Genomic DNA, 17119 nt, shown 5'->3' on the forward strand with positions numbered 1-17119 from the left:
TATAAGCCTAAGCTGAAAAAATACAGCCGTCTGTCAGTTCAAGGTGGAACTGGAAACAAATTTGAGAATGCAGAAAATTCTAAGAGTGAACACAGGGCTTTTCATAAATTCAAATACAGAAGTATACACATCTTAGAAAGCATTATGCAAACACGATTAGTGCCACTCTGTTCAATTCAGCTCAGTACACACTTTTCGATGTTCACTGTGTGCCCGAGTTTCCCTGTTTTAGAGAAAACTATCATTACAAAATGAATTCCTATATTACATATGTGTGTCCCATGAGGTGTGTGTGTTTCTGGTTGAGAGCTATCCATTTACGTTAGTGCTTTGCAGAATTATCTCCTTCAGAGACTTACAAGTGCACATTCACCAAAGCCAAAAAGTAACAGAAAAAATCCTAGTGTAAATACAAACTTAATGCATGCTAAGTAACATTTCTGTTTTAAAATGATGGGAATCATTTACAAATTGAATCAGGGGTTGTTTCGTAGGCTTCTTTTAAAACACATTTTTCTACATATAACTTCCTTCACACTTCAGTTCTTAAGAGCAAGTTCATTATAGAAAGCAAGGCATTGGGAGAGAAAAGGCTATCGTAACACCTAGGACATTTTGCCTCATCATCTCATTTGGTGAGTGCTTGACTTATAAGGCCCCATAATTAAATACTCATGTAAGTTCAAGAAATAATAAAGTAAATCAAATCACAGACTCTCAAAATCCAAGTAGCATGGGGTGCACCTGTCAGGCCTGTGAGCCCAAGCCAAGCCATCGCGGGTGCAGGTGGGCTGAGAACGAAAAGAGAGTGAGCGAAGGGAGATAAGGGTGGGGCTGTTTTATAGGATTTGGGTAGGTAAAGGAAAATTGCAGTCAAAGGGGGGTTGCTCTCTGGCGGGCAGGAGTGGGGGTCACAAGGTGCTCAGTGGGGGAGCTTTTTGAGCCAGGATGAGCCAGGAAAAGGAATTTCATGAGATAATGTTATCACTTAAGGCAAGGACTGGCCATTTTCACTTCTTTTGTGGTGGAATGTCATCAGTTAAGGCTGGGCAGGGCATTTGCACTTCTTTTGTGATTCTTCAGTTACTTCAGGCCACTGGGCATATACGTGCAAGTCACAGGGGATGCGATGGCTTGGCTTGGGCTCAGAGGCCTGACAGCACCTGTCTGCTTTAATCATCAACACGGAAGGATTCAGTGGTTAAGGCTATAGCATCCGGCCTCTGAAAGCCTGGGTTTAAACCCAGCTGTAACTTCTATTTGGTTGATTGATTTGAGACAAATCATTTAATGATTCTGTGCCTCATTTTTCTCATCTATGGAATAAGGGTGACAATAATGCCTACCTATGGTGGTGTTAGGAAAATTAAGTGGACAGAGTGTGGAAAGGATCTTGGCATGGGTCGTGGAGCACAGCAACTGGTATTTATGGTACTGATGATAGCGATATCAGTAATGGGGAAAGTAATAATACTTACTAGAAAGTTTAAGATTCTTTAAGCCTGTTCTTAGTCACTGGGAGAGCAATCAACCTATGGCCTAGCACATGGCTAGCATGGATTGCATGAATATAGCAATCGGTATTCCTCCTTTCACTCCCATGTTAAATGGTGGCCTCTGTCTCTCTGTTTCCACAGGCCTGCACCATCACAAACTTAAATGGGCAATTTCACTACCAAGTAATGCACAGAGAAAAACAGTGTGGATAAGAATAAAAAATATTTACATATATTCATCATTCCTGGCTCTTCCACCAACTTTATCTAGGGACTGCATCAGGTCTGGGACTACATAAACAAAAACATCAATTTCTAATAATCTGCAAGCCTAGACCTCGTTAACTAATGAAAGGGGAAGCAGAAATCATATTAAATTTTGCCATTTTTATAACGGACAAACAATGCTTTGTTTCATGCCGTTCAGGCAACAATTCTGCAACTACTTTTAGATATCAAGCTCTGTTCCCAGACACACTGCATTAAAACTGTGCTTGGAAGGGAAGGCCAGCTGAAAGATTAAATTGCCTTACAAAGTTGAACTAATCTCTTTTAATGCTTTACTTGATATCAATATTCATAAAGCCATCCTTCCCCCAAGGGTTTATCAACCTCTTGAAAAAAAGATAAATGGAGTTGTTTGCATATTGACCCTGTAAGCTTCTGCTCTTAGTTTTCCCACTGCTTCATGAATATCAAAGCCAAAAAAAGTAAAATAAAATTAGACTCACTTATTCACATGCATCAAATGAGCCCATGTTTCCGAACAGAGGTGGCATTATTATTTCCGGTTTGTTCTTCAACAGGAAGACATTATAATGATTAGTGAAAATACTTGTGCTATGCAATATAAACGCCATTTGTTTTCCAGTTCTACTTCTCTGAATGCATAGGAACCTTAGTACGAACCTCGGTTGTCTCTGACTGTGAAATTTGGATTGTGAATGATTTCAGGGGGTAGGCTGAAGATAAATCTTGGTCCGTTGGCTGTGTCATCCTTGTCATCTGCACTAATTGTAACAATTGGCTGAAAGAGAAAGGTGGCCCATCAATAAATCATGCTGACTTTGGCACATCATTTATTCAAAAATTCCTGGCTGGCTAGAAAGTCTGATTTTAATTAGAGAATATAGCTTCAGAGCCAAACCATGGCTCTGAAACCTTTTTGGGCAGTGGTTGGTATCTCCAGGTGATGCTTTAAAAAACACACTCTATTTCCAAGTGCATTGCTCCTAGCCAGAAATAGAGAAAGCAGGATTACCTGGTTGGAAAGTGGCTTGGTCTGATCACTCTCACAGATGAAACCTTCATAAGGGGCAGCAAACTTGGGAGCATTATCGTTGACATCAAGGATCCTAATGGCCACTGGGACTTTGGCTTCCTGATGCCGATTGTCTGGGAAGAGAGAATGCAGACAGTCAAGAAAGGTCAAGGAGAAATACACATTCGTCCAAGCATATTCTTGGGAAAGAGTAAGCTCCAGCGACCCATTTGGACCGTGCAGGGAAAGATATTCTTGTCGCAGAATCTATGTAAGAGCAGAAGGGTGCTAAGTACAGTGGGAGAGGCATGTCTTGGAATAAATATCGATGTTAAGACCAGTAAGAGCTAAAACACTTTTCCACGTTTGCTGACTATGATGCTGAGCTTTAGTTCTAAAGGCTTATCATGGAGCCTGATCCCCAGACAGTAATCTATCAAAGTGGTTCTTAAATGTGGGAGTCCTCAGAAAAGCATTAAAACCATCTGGGAACATGTTGGAAACAAAAATTCTCAGGCCCTATCCCAGACCTACTGAATCAGAGGCTCTGGGGCAGGGTCCAGAAATCAGGCTTAATGACTGATCAGCTTGATGCATGAATAAGTTTGAGGTGTTGTCTATAGATGAACAAGAAGCCACAAACCTTGGACCTAAGGACTTTGCTTTTCTGGGTTCGGCAAAGACTAGTGACTAGATGGAGTGGGAAATCTTTTAGTGATTGTTATGAGTTTCAAACTCCTGAAGGCTGCCGGCTCTCTCCCCAAGTCTGTACCCAGTTCTGTCAGAAAAAGCAAAAACATTTCCCTTTGCCTATGTGTCTTCCTAGAGAGATAACCAAAAACACATTTTAAAGACTGAAAAATCTGTTTAAAACCAAAAACGTTAGTCTATCTCAGCTATTTTATTTCCCAGAATATAGAGTCTGAAGCAATAATACTTGGTAAAGCAGAATCAAAACCCTGAGAAGAATACTTACGGATTTCTGCTGCAAAGACAGTGATGTTGAGCCAGGCTGTTTCCTCTCTATCCAGAGGTTTTGTAGTTTTAATAAAACCATCCTCTGGATTAATAGTGAAAAATCTGTCGAGGTCAGTGTGACGATCGATGGAATACCTAAGCAGAATGCAAATGAGGCAATTAGACTAAGACATTCAGAGCAGCTTAATATTTGAATATTTTCTCCATACTATATTTAAAGCAAGCTTCTCAATGAATTACTTAAGCTAGATTTTCTTTCTAATCAAATTTACTTTTGAAACTTTGTACACGAATCTTTTATAGAAATAACTTTGCCACGTTGGAATTCCTTATTCAGTACAATGAATGAAAGGGTTGTTTAGCATATTTGACTGAGAAGTATAATAACGTGATGCATATTTCTCCACATTTACTACAATCACCCATCTTCTGAATATTTATGGAACTGCATTTGGAAAGTGAGTTTGCCTTGCTCCCAAACTACTCAGAAAGTCACAAATGTATCAAAACTTTGCCAGATTTTTGCATATGAAATATTAAATACGTTCAAGTGTATTTAAATTTATCAAGATCATGTACAGACCTAAAAATCAGTTTGTCTTTATTTAAAGAAAAATGCAGCCTGGTGCAGTGGCTTACTCCTGTAATCCCAGCACTTTGGGAGGCCAAGGTGGGTGGATCATTTGAGGCCAGGAGTTCAAGACCAGCCTGGCCAACATGGCGAAATCCCATCTCTACTGAAAAACGTACAAAAACTAGCTGGGGATGGAGGCACACACCTATAATCCCAGTTACTTTGGAGGCTGAAGCATGAGAATCTCTTGAACCCGGGAAGTGGAGGCTGCAGTTAGCTGAGATCACACCACTGCACTCCAGCCTGGGTGACAGAGCGAGACTCTGTCTCAAAAAAAAAAAAAAAAAAAAAAGAAAAGAAAAGAAAAAAGAAAATGTTAACTATATTTTAGTAAATCTGTTTAGTTTATTTAGTTTCAGGGGTTCTCAGTTAGCTTGGCTCTGAATTCCAGTATGCAGTGTACAAAGTAAGCTTGGCCATTTACTAATAGGGCATTTTCCCATATTTTAATGACTCCAGGCTGTGCATAATAGTTCATTTTAATGACTCCAGGCTGTGCATAAAATTTTAGTTACTCCCATCCACTAAGTTAACTTTTTACTAATAAAGGATAAAAAAAGTCACATAATATTATTGGGCTGTATTTATGGCAAAGTGAGGTGGCAGACAGAGGAAGAATGGCTTTTGCTAGGTTGTAGTAAGGTAAAGTAACTTGCCCAGGATACAGTCTTGTTGTAATGGGTCTGCTGGACTCCAAAGCCTCTTCCCTTACCACTCCCTTAGACTAACTCCCAAACGGAAAAGAACAATAATGGGTTACATTAATTCAGGTAGTATGCTGACCTTCATAAATGGGTGATTTTCTGCTCTTAGAGGTCTAAGCTATGATTTCCAAAAATTTACAAAATGAGTATGTCAGAAGGCCTTCAGTGGTGGTCAAAAATCAAAGAATAATTAGAGATAGCAGAGACTATGAATGTCAGAAGGTTTAATCGCCTAGATTTACAAATGATGAAATTTACAAATGGCCTATGTCCAGTTTCTGGAAGAGACAATATTGGAAGTCAGATCTTCTAATCCCAGATCATGTTGTTTTCAGGAAAGAGGGACCCCCACTGAGCGGCAGTTCACAGTATATAAACATGAGCTCATTCACGATGTCACTTAACTTCACAGCTCCCCATAAAAATGGAATGATGAGTCCCTGGCACAGTGACAAAACCAAAGATATTCACACACCTCCTCAATGTCAGGAGATGCTCAGTAACTGAGCCCTCAGCAGATAACACTATGCGGAAAGGAGTCAAAAAAATAATCAAAGACTTTTTTTCCTTCCATGAGGGAGCTCACTATTTAGTTGGCATGACAACACACATGTGGGAAAAAAGATCATTAATAATTCAAGGCATTATTCCACAGAAATGAAGGGTATGAGTTTTGGGTTTTGGAAGTCCTAAGTACAACTTCATAATTGGCTACACATAAGCTAGATGATAATGGAAAAGCCATTTAAGTTCTTTGAGCCTTAGCATGTTTATCTTCTAAAATGGAATTAATATATATATATTTTTTCCAAATAGAATCTCACTATGTTTCCCCAGCTTGTCTTGAACTGCTGGGCTCAAGTCATCCTCCTGCCTCAGCCTCCTGGGTAGCTGGGATTGCAGGAACCTGGCTGAACTGGAATATTAATAGTACCTAACTCTTTTGTTATCTGTGAGAATTCAATAAAATAATAAATGTTTAAGATACATAATGTAGTGACTCACACATATAAGCAGTGCAACCAACAATAACTGCTATTGTTTTTGTTGTTGATACTGCTGTTACACACTGAGAACAGACTGTGGAAGCTCTCATATGTAAGAGCATGACCTTCATCCTATAGCCAGTGAGAAATCATGGAATGCTTTGAGCAGAGAAGCATATAAATGGATACAAGCTCTCAAGGAGATCAAAAACATATGATGGGCAAGATGGTCTGAGGAAGAGAGAGTAGAAGAAGGAGCAGAGGAAACTTAAGGATTTCATGCTGTTTTTAAATACATGAGGTGATGAGAGTGAAGTACAGGGGTGACAGAGGAAATGGAATCCTAAATGATGACGAAAGCCCCAGTAGGATTTAGTGGATATTTGGGCATCTAGGGGAGGCTGAGAGAGTCCCAGGTAGCTTCTCACCTGAATGTCTGAGAGAGGGAGATTAAAGGACATCGAAAAAGAAAATATTTGCTATTGTGAATAGTGCTGTGATGAACAGTTGAGTGCTTGTGTCTTTTTATTTTCCTCTGGATATATATTTTTACATAAATATTTATAAAATTGATTTTCCTTTGGATATATGTCCTGTAATGAGACAGGATCAAGCATATCCCCAACCTCAGCACTACACAATATAACCATTAACAAACCTACACATATACCCCCGAATCAAAATTAAATGTTGAAATTATTTAAAAAATTAAAAAGAAAAAAGAAAAAAAAAAAGTCAATTACCAGGGAGGAAAGGTTGACATTTAATTAAGGATATGTCAAAATGCTTCAGAGAGCAAAGACTCAACTCTATTGTAGGCTTCAGGAAGTCAAGGGTGGAAACAGCTGTTTTTGTTTTAAAGTATGTCACAATAATTATAAAATCAAAAATATATCTTGGATAAATGAGTAAGCCAGTGAAAGAAAAAGCAAATGGGTGAAAGTACACAACAGACAGTATCATAAATGCAGAATTAGAGTCGGGGAGAAAGATCAGCCTAGGGGCAGGAAATCTGAAGCATCAACTTAGGTCAATTGCCACTTGGGTAAAACCCTATAGGTGAGTGGACACAGAGAGAGAAAGGACCAAGTCAATGCCTGGACAGGGATCAAAGACTAGTGAAGACATCAGGTACAGTGTTATCTGAGGCATAAGAGGTTAGTGCCAAGAAAACTAAAGGGAGAGAATATTTTAGAAAGGGAATTGTAAACAAAAATGTGTCTAATGCTACAATCTGAGAAAAAAAGATCTGCAGAATGTCCAAAAAGTTAAGAGTTAGGGTGATATTGCAAGGCCTCCATTATATGTCCAAGGACACAAATTTCCACAAAGGTGAAGAGAAACAACCAGGAAATTAGGTAGGGAGGATAAAAGACCCATTAGATAAAAAGTTTTGAGGCCTGGCGCAATGGCTCATGCCCATAATCCCAGCACTTTGGGAGGCCAAGGAGGGTGGATCACCAGAGGTTGGGAGTTTGAGATCAGCCTGGCTAACATGGTGAAACCTGTCTCTACTAAATATACAAAATTAGCTGGCCATGGTGGCACATGCCTGCAATCCCAGCTACTTACTTGAACCCGGGAGGCAGAGGCTGCAGTGAGCTGGGATCACACCACTGCACTCCAGCCTGGGTAACAGAGTGAGACTCGGTCTCCAAAAACCAACCAACCAACCAACAAACAAACAAGCAAACAAAAAAGTTTTGAACAGACTAGGTGCAATGGTTCATGCCTGAAATCCCAGCATTTTGGGAGGCTGAGCCAGGAGGATCACTTAAGCCCAGGAGTTTGAGACCAGCATGGGCAACATAGTGAGAACCCCCTCTCTACAAAAACAAAACAAAACAAAAAATTAGGCAGGCACAGTGGCATGCACCTGCTGTCCCAGTTACTTGGGAGGCTGATGTGGGAGGATCACCTGAGCCTAGGGAGCTCAAGTCTGTAGTGAGCCATGATGACGCCACTGCACTCCAGGCTGGGTGAAAGAGTGAGACCCTGTCTCAAAAACAAACAAAAAAGCTTTGAATATTCTCCTATAATTTGTCTGACATTTCTAAAGAACAAAGACCTAAGTAGGTAGAAGTAGGGGGTTGGTTCGAGTGTGGTATTGAGCACCTTGGATAATTATAGACATGGAAATTGCCTACATGCACAGAACAGCTACCATTTGAAAACATGACCCAAATAACCAATTGCAGATGTGAATCCTTGGAGACAATGAGGTGCAGAGCAAATGAGTAAGTGTTTTTACGTCACAGTCACTGCTCTTCTAAAAAGTTTATAATGCACCTCGATATTCTAGGCCAAAGATAACTCATTTAAAATTCACACTGTGAAGATTTTTAAGTAGTTTAAAGGTGTTAGAAGGGTCCATAGTCATTATTTAATGTATCTTTCTGCACGAAGAGAATATAGTAATCAAACCTTCTTGGGAAATCTTTCCATTAGTGGCTGCTGGGTTAAAGTAAAAAGCTCAAAATGAACTCAAGACAGATCTGGGCTAAAATCCAATGTTCGACACTGACCGTCCATGCGATTTTAGAGAAGTCCCATCATTGCTCCGAGCCTCAGTCTTCCCACCTATTCAATTCTAGAGAAGCCATAGCCGCAAAGGATGTCAGTGAGAACTGACTGAAATAAGTTTGTAAAACCTGTTGTACGAGGCTGAAAAGATGCTCAGTAAATATTAATTATCTCTCTTTTCCTCAGAAGAATCAATGTTCAAAGATCCAAAAGCAACCCAACATCACTTAGAGTTGGGAATTCCTTCTTCCTTGCCACTATTTTCTTTGATATAAATGGACAAACTCCATTGTCCATGTAATTTGTTTTCATATTGAGATCCATTTACTTTTTCTTAAGTGTCTGCCTCCTTAAGTATACTGGGAACCCCCAGTGTGTGCTCAATGAAGATTTGTCAGATAAATGTGTGAATAAGAGGTCATCACTGCTATCACGCTTCCTGTTTTACACTCAAAAACTGTGAGCTTGACCTTCTAAGCCAAATCAGGAGTTATTTTATTTATTTACTCAATAAATATTTGCTAGACATCGACTTTGGGCCATGTACTCTGTTTGGTGGAAGGTGCAGTGATGATCTAGAACAGGGGTCAGCAAACATGTTCTGCAAAGGGCCAGCCAGCAAATGCTTAGCTTGTGCGGGAATTAGAATCCCTGTCTCAACTACTCAACTCTGCCCTTGCAGCAGGAAAGAAGACGTAGGTAATATGCAAACAAATGATGTGACTGTCTTCCCATATAACATTATCTACAAAAATAGGTGGTGAGAAAAAAGATGAAGAATTCACAGTTTCTGATTTCAAAACATAGTACAAAGTTATGGTGATGAAGGCTATGTGGTACTGCCGTATGGATAGACATATAATTAATGGAATGTAATCAAGAGTACAGAAGCAAACCTGGTTTCTATGACTACGAATGGTCAATTTTCAACATGAATGCCAAGACCATTCAATTAAGAAAAAATAGTCTTTTCAACAAATAGTGCTGGAATAATTGGATACACACATGCAAAATAATAAAGTTGGACCCCTTCCTGACAACATATATAAAAGTATGCTCACAATTGATAAAAATCTAAATGTGAAAGCTAAAACCATAAAGTTTATTTTTTTAAAAATGTGTAAATCATTCATGACTTTAGACAATTATTTCATTATAGACATTTAAAAGAAAAAGAATAGACCCACTGGAATTCATAAAAATTAAAACCTTTTGTGCCTCAAATGACACTATTAAGAAATGGAAAAGATATCCCATGGAATGAGAAAAAAAATTGCAAATCATACATCTAATAAGTTCCTACCATTCAGAATATGTAAACAGCTCTTACAACTCAACAATAAAAAAAAAATCCAATTATGAAATGGGCAAAATACTTGAATAGATATTTATCCTAAGAAGATATCTATTCAAGTATTTTGCCCATTTCATAATTGGATTTTTTATGGCTAATAAGCACATAAAAAGAGGCTCAGGCCAGGTGCAGTGGCTCATGCGTGTAATCCCAGCACTTTGGAAGGCAGAGGTGGGTGGATCACTTGAGGCCAGGAATTTGAGATCAGCGTGACCAACATGGCAAAATCCTGTCTCTATTAAAAAATAAAAAAATAGCTGGGCCTGGTGGTGCACACCTGTAGTCCCAGCTACTTGGGAGGTTGAAGTACAAGACTCACTTGAGCCTGGGAAGCATACATGGGACTGAGCTGAGATCGTGCCACTGCACTCCAGCCTGGGCGACAGAGAGAGACTATGTCTCAATAGTAAATAAATAAATAAATGAGTAAATATATAAATAAATAAATAAAAGATGCTTGATATCACTAGTCACTACGGAAACACAAATCAAAACTATAATGACATATCATTTCACACCCATTATGATAGCTATAATCAAAAAAGGCAAAAAAGTGTCGGTGAGAATATGGAGAAATTAGAATTCTCATATATTATTGATAACAAAGTAAAATGGTACAGCTACTGTGGAAAACACTTTGGCAGCTCCTCAGAAAGTTAAACACAGAGTTACCATATAATCCAGCAATTTCACTCCTAGGTATATGCCCAGGAAAGACGAAAACATGTTTAGGCTAAGACATGTCCAGGAATATTCAGCATTATCTGTCACAGCCAAGATTGGAAGCAACTCAAACATGCATCCAAATGATAAATGAGCAAATAAAATGTGGTGCACCCATACAATGAAAAATTACTCAGCAATAAAAGGAAATGAATTAGTGATGCACTCTGCAACATGAATGAACCTCAAAATCATTATGCTACATGCAAAAGTTCAGTTACATAAAACCACATGTTGTATTATTCCATTTATATGAAAGGTCCAGAATGGGCAAACATACAGACAAAGAATAAGTTAGTTGTTACAGGAGACTGGGAAGAAGGAGAAACAGGGAGTGACTGCTAATGGACATGGGATTTCTTTGGCGGGGAGAACAATAAAAATATTCTGGAATTAGACAGTGGTAATGGTGGAACATCTTCATGAAATATACTAAAAACCAACACATTGTACAAGTTGAACAGGTAAAGTTCATGCTTCATGATATGTAAATTTTTTTCACCACAGAAAAAATAAAAAAGAGAGAGAGAGAAAAGCAAATGGCAGCCAGGTTTGGCCTATGGGCTATAGTTTGTCAAGGCCTAAACTACACAGACATCGAGCTCTTTAAGACTCTCCTCTAGTGAGGACATTGCATAACCTAAGTGTCCCTGTGATGTAGCCTGGCGGGTGAGCTAGAGAGGAGCTAGTGGAAGGACATCCGATACATCTCTAGGGAGCCCTGGAAGAATTCCTACAGGAGATAACACCTAAGTGGAGATAGAGAAAATGAGTCCAATGTGGCAACTTGGAAAGGCAAGTGCTACCAGCTAGAAGGAGGAACATGTCAAGTCCAGGGATTAGGGGAGAGCAGGAGAGCTTCAAAGAATGAGATGGAGGTAGAGGGGTGCAAAGAAACTTTTTAAACTGAGTGAATGAGGTTAGATTATTTTGAAAAGGGAGACAACAGGGAACCATTTAATCATTAACTTTTTTCTTGTGTTTTAACTAAGGTAAGATGTGATGTTTGAATGTGCATTGTATGAGGGTCGCTCTGGCTGCAGAGTCAGGATTCACGCGGAGAAGTAAATGAAAGACTGAGGGCTGGGAGACCCTGTGGAGGTACATAAAGAAATCCAAGCAAGAAGGAGATGAGGGGAGTGGCTGTGGGAAAAAAAGAAACCCTGGCTAGAATCCGGTCCAGGGGAAGTTCCAAGGCACTATCAACTTCCACTCTATAAATGTGTGATTCAAGCCCCTTCTCCACCTCCTTCTCATCACCCTCTCATCTTCACCATTAGCTTCATCAGTCATTACCTCAGGATGAAGAGGAGAGCGGAGAAGCAGAGCTCTGGATCACGTTTCCTTTTTTTTTTTTTTTTGAGACAGGGTCTCACTCTGTCACCCGGGCTAGAATGCAGTGGCTTGATCTAGGCTTACTGCAATCTCTGCCTCCCGAATTCAAGTGACTGTCCTACCTAAGCCTCCCAAGGGGCTGTAATTACAGGTGCACACCACCATGCGCAGCTAAATTTTGTATTTTCAGTAGAGGCAGGGTTTCACCACATTATCAAGGCTGGACTCGAACTCCTGACCTGAGGTGATCCACCTGCCTTAGCCTTCCCAAAATGAAGGGATTACAGATGTGAGCCACGGTGCCAAGCCACAGTTCTGGATCACATTTTTTGTCACAAAAAAGTATTCATAATAATAAAAGCACCCGAAATGTATTTGGACACTTTACTACTCTTACAAAGTATTCAGCAGCAGTTAGACAGAGCTGACTTTCCTTGCCTCCTGCTCAGTGGCTGCATCATTCCAGGAAAGTCACTTTGTCTTGCAGTGCCTCCAGTTTCCTCTCATTTGAAGGAATAACAATTTATGTATCAATTAAGTTGAGGGGATTGATTAGATCACATAGCTAACCTCCTCACAGAGTAACCGGAGAATGGGAAGGTATTTAATAAATTGCAATTACTATAATTATTTCACAATAATTATTTATACTTCCCCACAGTCCCCTGAGGCAGACAGGCCCAGCTCAGGGCTCCGTCACTTAGCACGTCTGGGGGAATCTGCTCCAGAGCAAAGTCATGGAGCTTGAACAATCTTATCCAAAAAGTCAGGAACAGAGGTGAAGGAGAGCTCATGTCTTCTAAATTGTAATCTTGTTTACATTCTATTGAACCTGATAAACTTGGACCCTTTTTGAAATTGAAGCACGTGGTCCCTACAGGGCTTTTCCAGAACCTCTTGACTTTAAAATTCCCCATCCAAGCTCTTAAAGTAAATCCGTCTGTACCTTATTGGGCTGTTGGCAGCATCAGGGTCTTTGGCATGCACTCTCCCAACCACGGTGCCAGCAGCTGCATTTTCTTGGACTTCATGGATGTAACTTGGGGCCAAGAACATAGGGGGCTCGTCAGCATCTTCTACTGCGATCTTGACGGTCACAGTGTCCTTGAAGGGGCCATTGCTGATAAACTTCGGGTCGATGTGCACGTTGGCTGCCTCCACCTTCAAGCTATAGGCTCGTTTGGTTTCAAAATCTACAGGCTGGCAAGAATGAAGAGAAGATTGACAACCAATTCCTTGAAAGAATAATGGAAGAGAAAGACCTGACTGTTTTATAGGGAAGAGTGAATAGTTCCTCAAAGGGAGAAAATCAGAGTCTACTCAATATCAAATTTCCTGAGCCATTTGGTCAGAAAAATCACACAAATCAATTGCTGAAACTTAGAATGTGCCTAATGGGTCATTCTAAGAGCACGACAGACACAGAAAGACCATGTCATCTAAAGTGAACCTTATTCTATATAGCAACACTAGTGTTGCCCAAATAAGTCACTAAGAATTACCTAAGGAGGGGAATTAAAACACTACAAAAATACATTTGGTACCTCATTCCGAAAAGTAAGAATCTTGGTAACAAAAATACCCACTGAATTTCAGCCAAAAACCATGTCCTTTTTGATGACTGGTTCATACCTCTCCCACCTGCAACCATCCAGCTTGATCATATTGAAAGCTTCATGTTGAAAGTTTCTGACCACGTTCTCTTTCCCAATGGCTGAGACTCTTACCAGCAGTGGCCCATAAGATGACATATGGTTTATAGGTAATTTGATAGGTGAGGTTGTCAAATGATATTAACTTACATACTGAGATAATTATTTATTTTCCAAGTCTTTAAATCCTTGACACACCAAGTAGAACACCGTTTTAACATATCTGCTCTGTTTCGCAATCTCTTTTGTGAGTTATTATGATACAACTCTAGCTAGAATGTAATGGCATCGTTTTGGTTTGATTGCATTTATTTTTAAGTTACCTTCTATTTTTGGCAAGTGACAAGATAATGAGGGAAATGTTTCCTTTTTTAAAATGCTTCCTTTTTTAAAAAAAAAAGAATGCATATATATTAAAGATGGTCTATTTAAAAAAAAACAAATGTAAGCAGTAAAATTTTACACGAATATGAAAGAAAAAATGAGTCGTAGCATTTGAATGGCTGTAGTTATAGGGAAATTGATGGTAAACACTGCTTAATTTTGAATGAGAGGAGTTACAGTGAATCAGTCAGCAAAGGATGGAAAGTAACATTGTAGCAGAGAAACAAGCCCTGCTGCCTAGGAAACAACTTTCTAATTAGTGCTCTGGATGTTGCTGAACTACCAAATGTTTAGAAAGAGTTTCATCTTCTAAGGCGAGCATCTGCCTGCCATGCTGTTGTCATTTGCCTGGCAAACGCTTATTCTGAATGGGCATACAGTCACGGGGCTGATTCCTGATCTAATTTTGCAGTACTCCACACTAAGGCTGATGATCCCAGTTTCAACAGGGTTAAACATGTTCAATATCCTTGATACTTTTTCTATCATCTTCCTACCTCCCTCTTCCCAGAGTCAGGAAACACTACCTTTTTCTAAATCTAAATCTGCCCCCAGCCTTTCCATCATCCTGGGACTCAGCAGTTCCCTTCTCCTTGGCTAGGTTACTGAGCAGCAGAAAGGAAAGATATTTATAGACTGAACATACGAGATTGCTGCAACTTCTAAAAAATGCCTTCAATCATTAGATAGCATTAAACACTGGAATATGATAGTTCTGAGATTGGGTAATTTAGAATCAGAAAAGAGGAAATTTTCTAATATCAGATAGTCTGTTGATCTTACTACAGCAGAATCTTTTGTACTTGGTTTAGGCATGTGCCTGAGGACCTGGAGCCATTTTCCCACTGGGAAGCCTTGTTGGTGTTGAGGACAATATCCTCATGTTGCAGTTTCACATCCCAAGCTAGGCTCTCCAGCCCTTTGCAGAGGTTTATGTGGGATGGCCTTTCCCAGTTTGGCGAGATTCCAAGTCTGGTAGTCAGTTCAAGCCTCATTGCCTTGTGAAGTCCCCTCAACAGCCCCAGATAGATTCGTGTGGCCCCCTAGTGACCCTTTGGCAGCCCTTCATTTCCCTCCCCAGCGAGGTGGGGGTGGGAGTGGAATGGAGGAGAGCATCCCTAAGAAGTCTACTGAGTCTTACTGCTCTTTGCTGATCTTTGTCCCACAGGATGCAAGAATGACTGTACCAAGTGGTCATACGCATCCATTATTTTGACTGAATGAGGAGTGGGGTTGATAGATGCTTAACATTTAGACATTTGCCTACAATTTATTCCCTTCCTCCCTCCAAAAAAGATGTGAGGTAGTTTCCCATGTGAACATTTATATCCATGTTATGAGTAGTTGAAATAAAGCTAAATGAGGCAACACATTGCATAAGCCATAAAAATCTTAATACCCCCTAGTTTACTAATCCCACCTCTGAAAATCTTCCCTGAGGGATTAATTCAACAGAAAACCAAAACAAACAATATTCAAAAATGCATGATATTTGTTAGATATAATAGAAGGTTATATCTAATCTGTGGAAATATACACACAAAACACGAAATCCAACTGTGAGGTTTTATTAAGGAAATAATGATTCGTCAATAGGATGGGATGTTATGTAGTCATTAAAAATGATTATGTACATTATATAACAGCATGTAAAATGTTTATGATGTGACATTAAGTTAACAAATCAGATCACCCTCTGATTGCAACCGTGTTAAATGTTACGTATCCACATCTATATATGTGCGGACAAAGAAAATAAAGAAAAATCAAACATAAAAAGTGTTTTATTAAAACAGGGAATATTAAAAATGCCTTATAATTCTGCTCTGACACTGCTTTACAAGCAGTTTATTTGGTTGAAAATAAATAGCTCAGACACTGTGCGGTGATTTCTCTGAGATAGATGGGATTCCCATTCAGCCAAAGATGCTGCGTGAACAGATCGGATTTTCCCCTCTAAGTCCACGAAGCCACCTAAAACCTCACCTTTATTTGACCCCAGTTCTTCCTCAGCTAACCACATAGAGACTGTCTAAATACCCCAAGGGTAGTTTCTCTCTCCACTATTCACCATTAAACTAAGAGAGTCAGAACGCAAGAGGGATTTATTGCTTTCTAAAATATTCAATAAATGAATGATTCTATCTAGTAATTATTTCTTGGATTCTTCTCCTTCACTACCGTCTCACTACCTCGTCTACCTTCTTCAATTCTTTGTAATGTCCCCCTTGAATTTTAACAAGTTTGTTCATTGGCTTTACTGTATCTATCTTAAGACTCTCAAGATTGAAGGTATTGCAGCTTCTTAAATGTGTCCTGTTTCCATTGATACTAGCCTTTCATGAGTTATTTTTTTCTGCCTTTTCTGTCCTTAACTATCCAGCAAATTCCTCCTCATCTATCAAGACTCAGCTTGAGAACTGCCCCCCCAAGAAGTCATTCATGACCCACGTTCATAGGTCTTATCACACTATTGCAGGTAATTTTCAACTGGGGAGTGATTTTGCTCCCAGTTACTCCAGGGATGTTAGGCAATGTCTAGAGTAATTATTTTTATTATTATTATCAGGACATCGGGGTGGGGTAGAGCATGTGCTTAATGACCTTTATTGAGGGGAAGCCTGGGATACTAGATATTACCAAGTATCCTACAATGCACAGAACAGCCTCCTACAATAAAGAATTATCCAGCCCAAGACGTCAACACCACTAAGGCTGAGAAAACTCTCAGTTTTAATTATTGTTTCACTTCACTGTCCTGTTAAATTGTGAACTCCCCGTGGTCAGGACTCTGTCTCTTCAACTTTAGATTTCCAGCCTCTGGCAAAGGGCCTGCCTGACAAATAATAAGAACTCAATAACTCTTGGTGGAAAAATGGGTGAATAAATTAGGAAATAAATAAAAATACTAAGCTAAAAAAGACTTTAAAATGCAGAAATAGTGCCATAATGTCTCTATAGACTTTTATGGTATTAAATTGCATGTAACGACTTTCACAAGGAGTCATATTTTTACTCTGTTAAATTCATCTATAATTTTTCTTTTTTTTCCCCGGCGGACATTTGGAACTTTGTGCTACAAGTTTGAG

At 39.5% G+C, this 17119-nt stretch overlaps 1 protein-coding gene across 2 annotated transcripts in view; it reads right to left on the reverse strand.

Moving 5' to 3' along the window:
* The window catches only part of LOC105491475 (cadherin 11), a 180197-nt gene that overhangs the window by 21639 nt on the left and 141439 nt on the right, over nucleotides 1–17119 (reverse strand). For both annotated transcript variants that reach the window (XM_011757968.3, XM_011757969.3), the window contains exons 8-11: nucleotides 12941–13194; nucleotides 3734–3870; nucleotides 2758–2891; nucleotides 2406–2523 (exon numbers count right to left, since the gene is read on the reverse strand). In XM_011757968.3, coding sequence (XP_011756270.1) covers nucleotides 2406–2523; nucleotides 2758–2891; nucleotides 3734–3870; nucleotides 12941–13194 — 643 coding nt within the window. The remainder of the gene's footprint in view (nucleotides 1–2405; nucleotides 2524–2757; nucleotides 2892–3733; nucleotides 3871–12940; nucleotides 13195–17119) is intronic.

Source organism: Macaca nemestrina, chromosome 18 (genome assembly GCF_043159975.1).
Source record: "Macaca nemestrina isolate mMacNem1 chromosome 18, mMacNem.hap1, whole genome shotgun sequence".
NCBI lineage: Eukaryota > Metazoa > Chordata > Mammalia > Primates > Cercopithecidae > Macaca > Macaca nemestrina.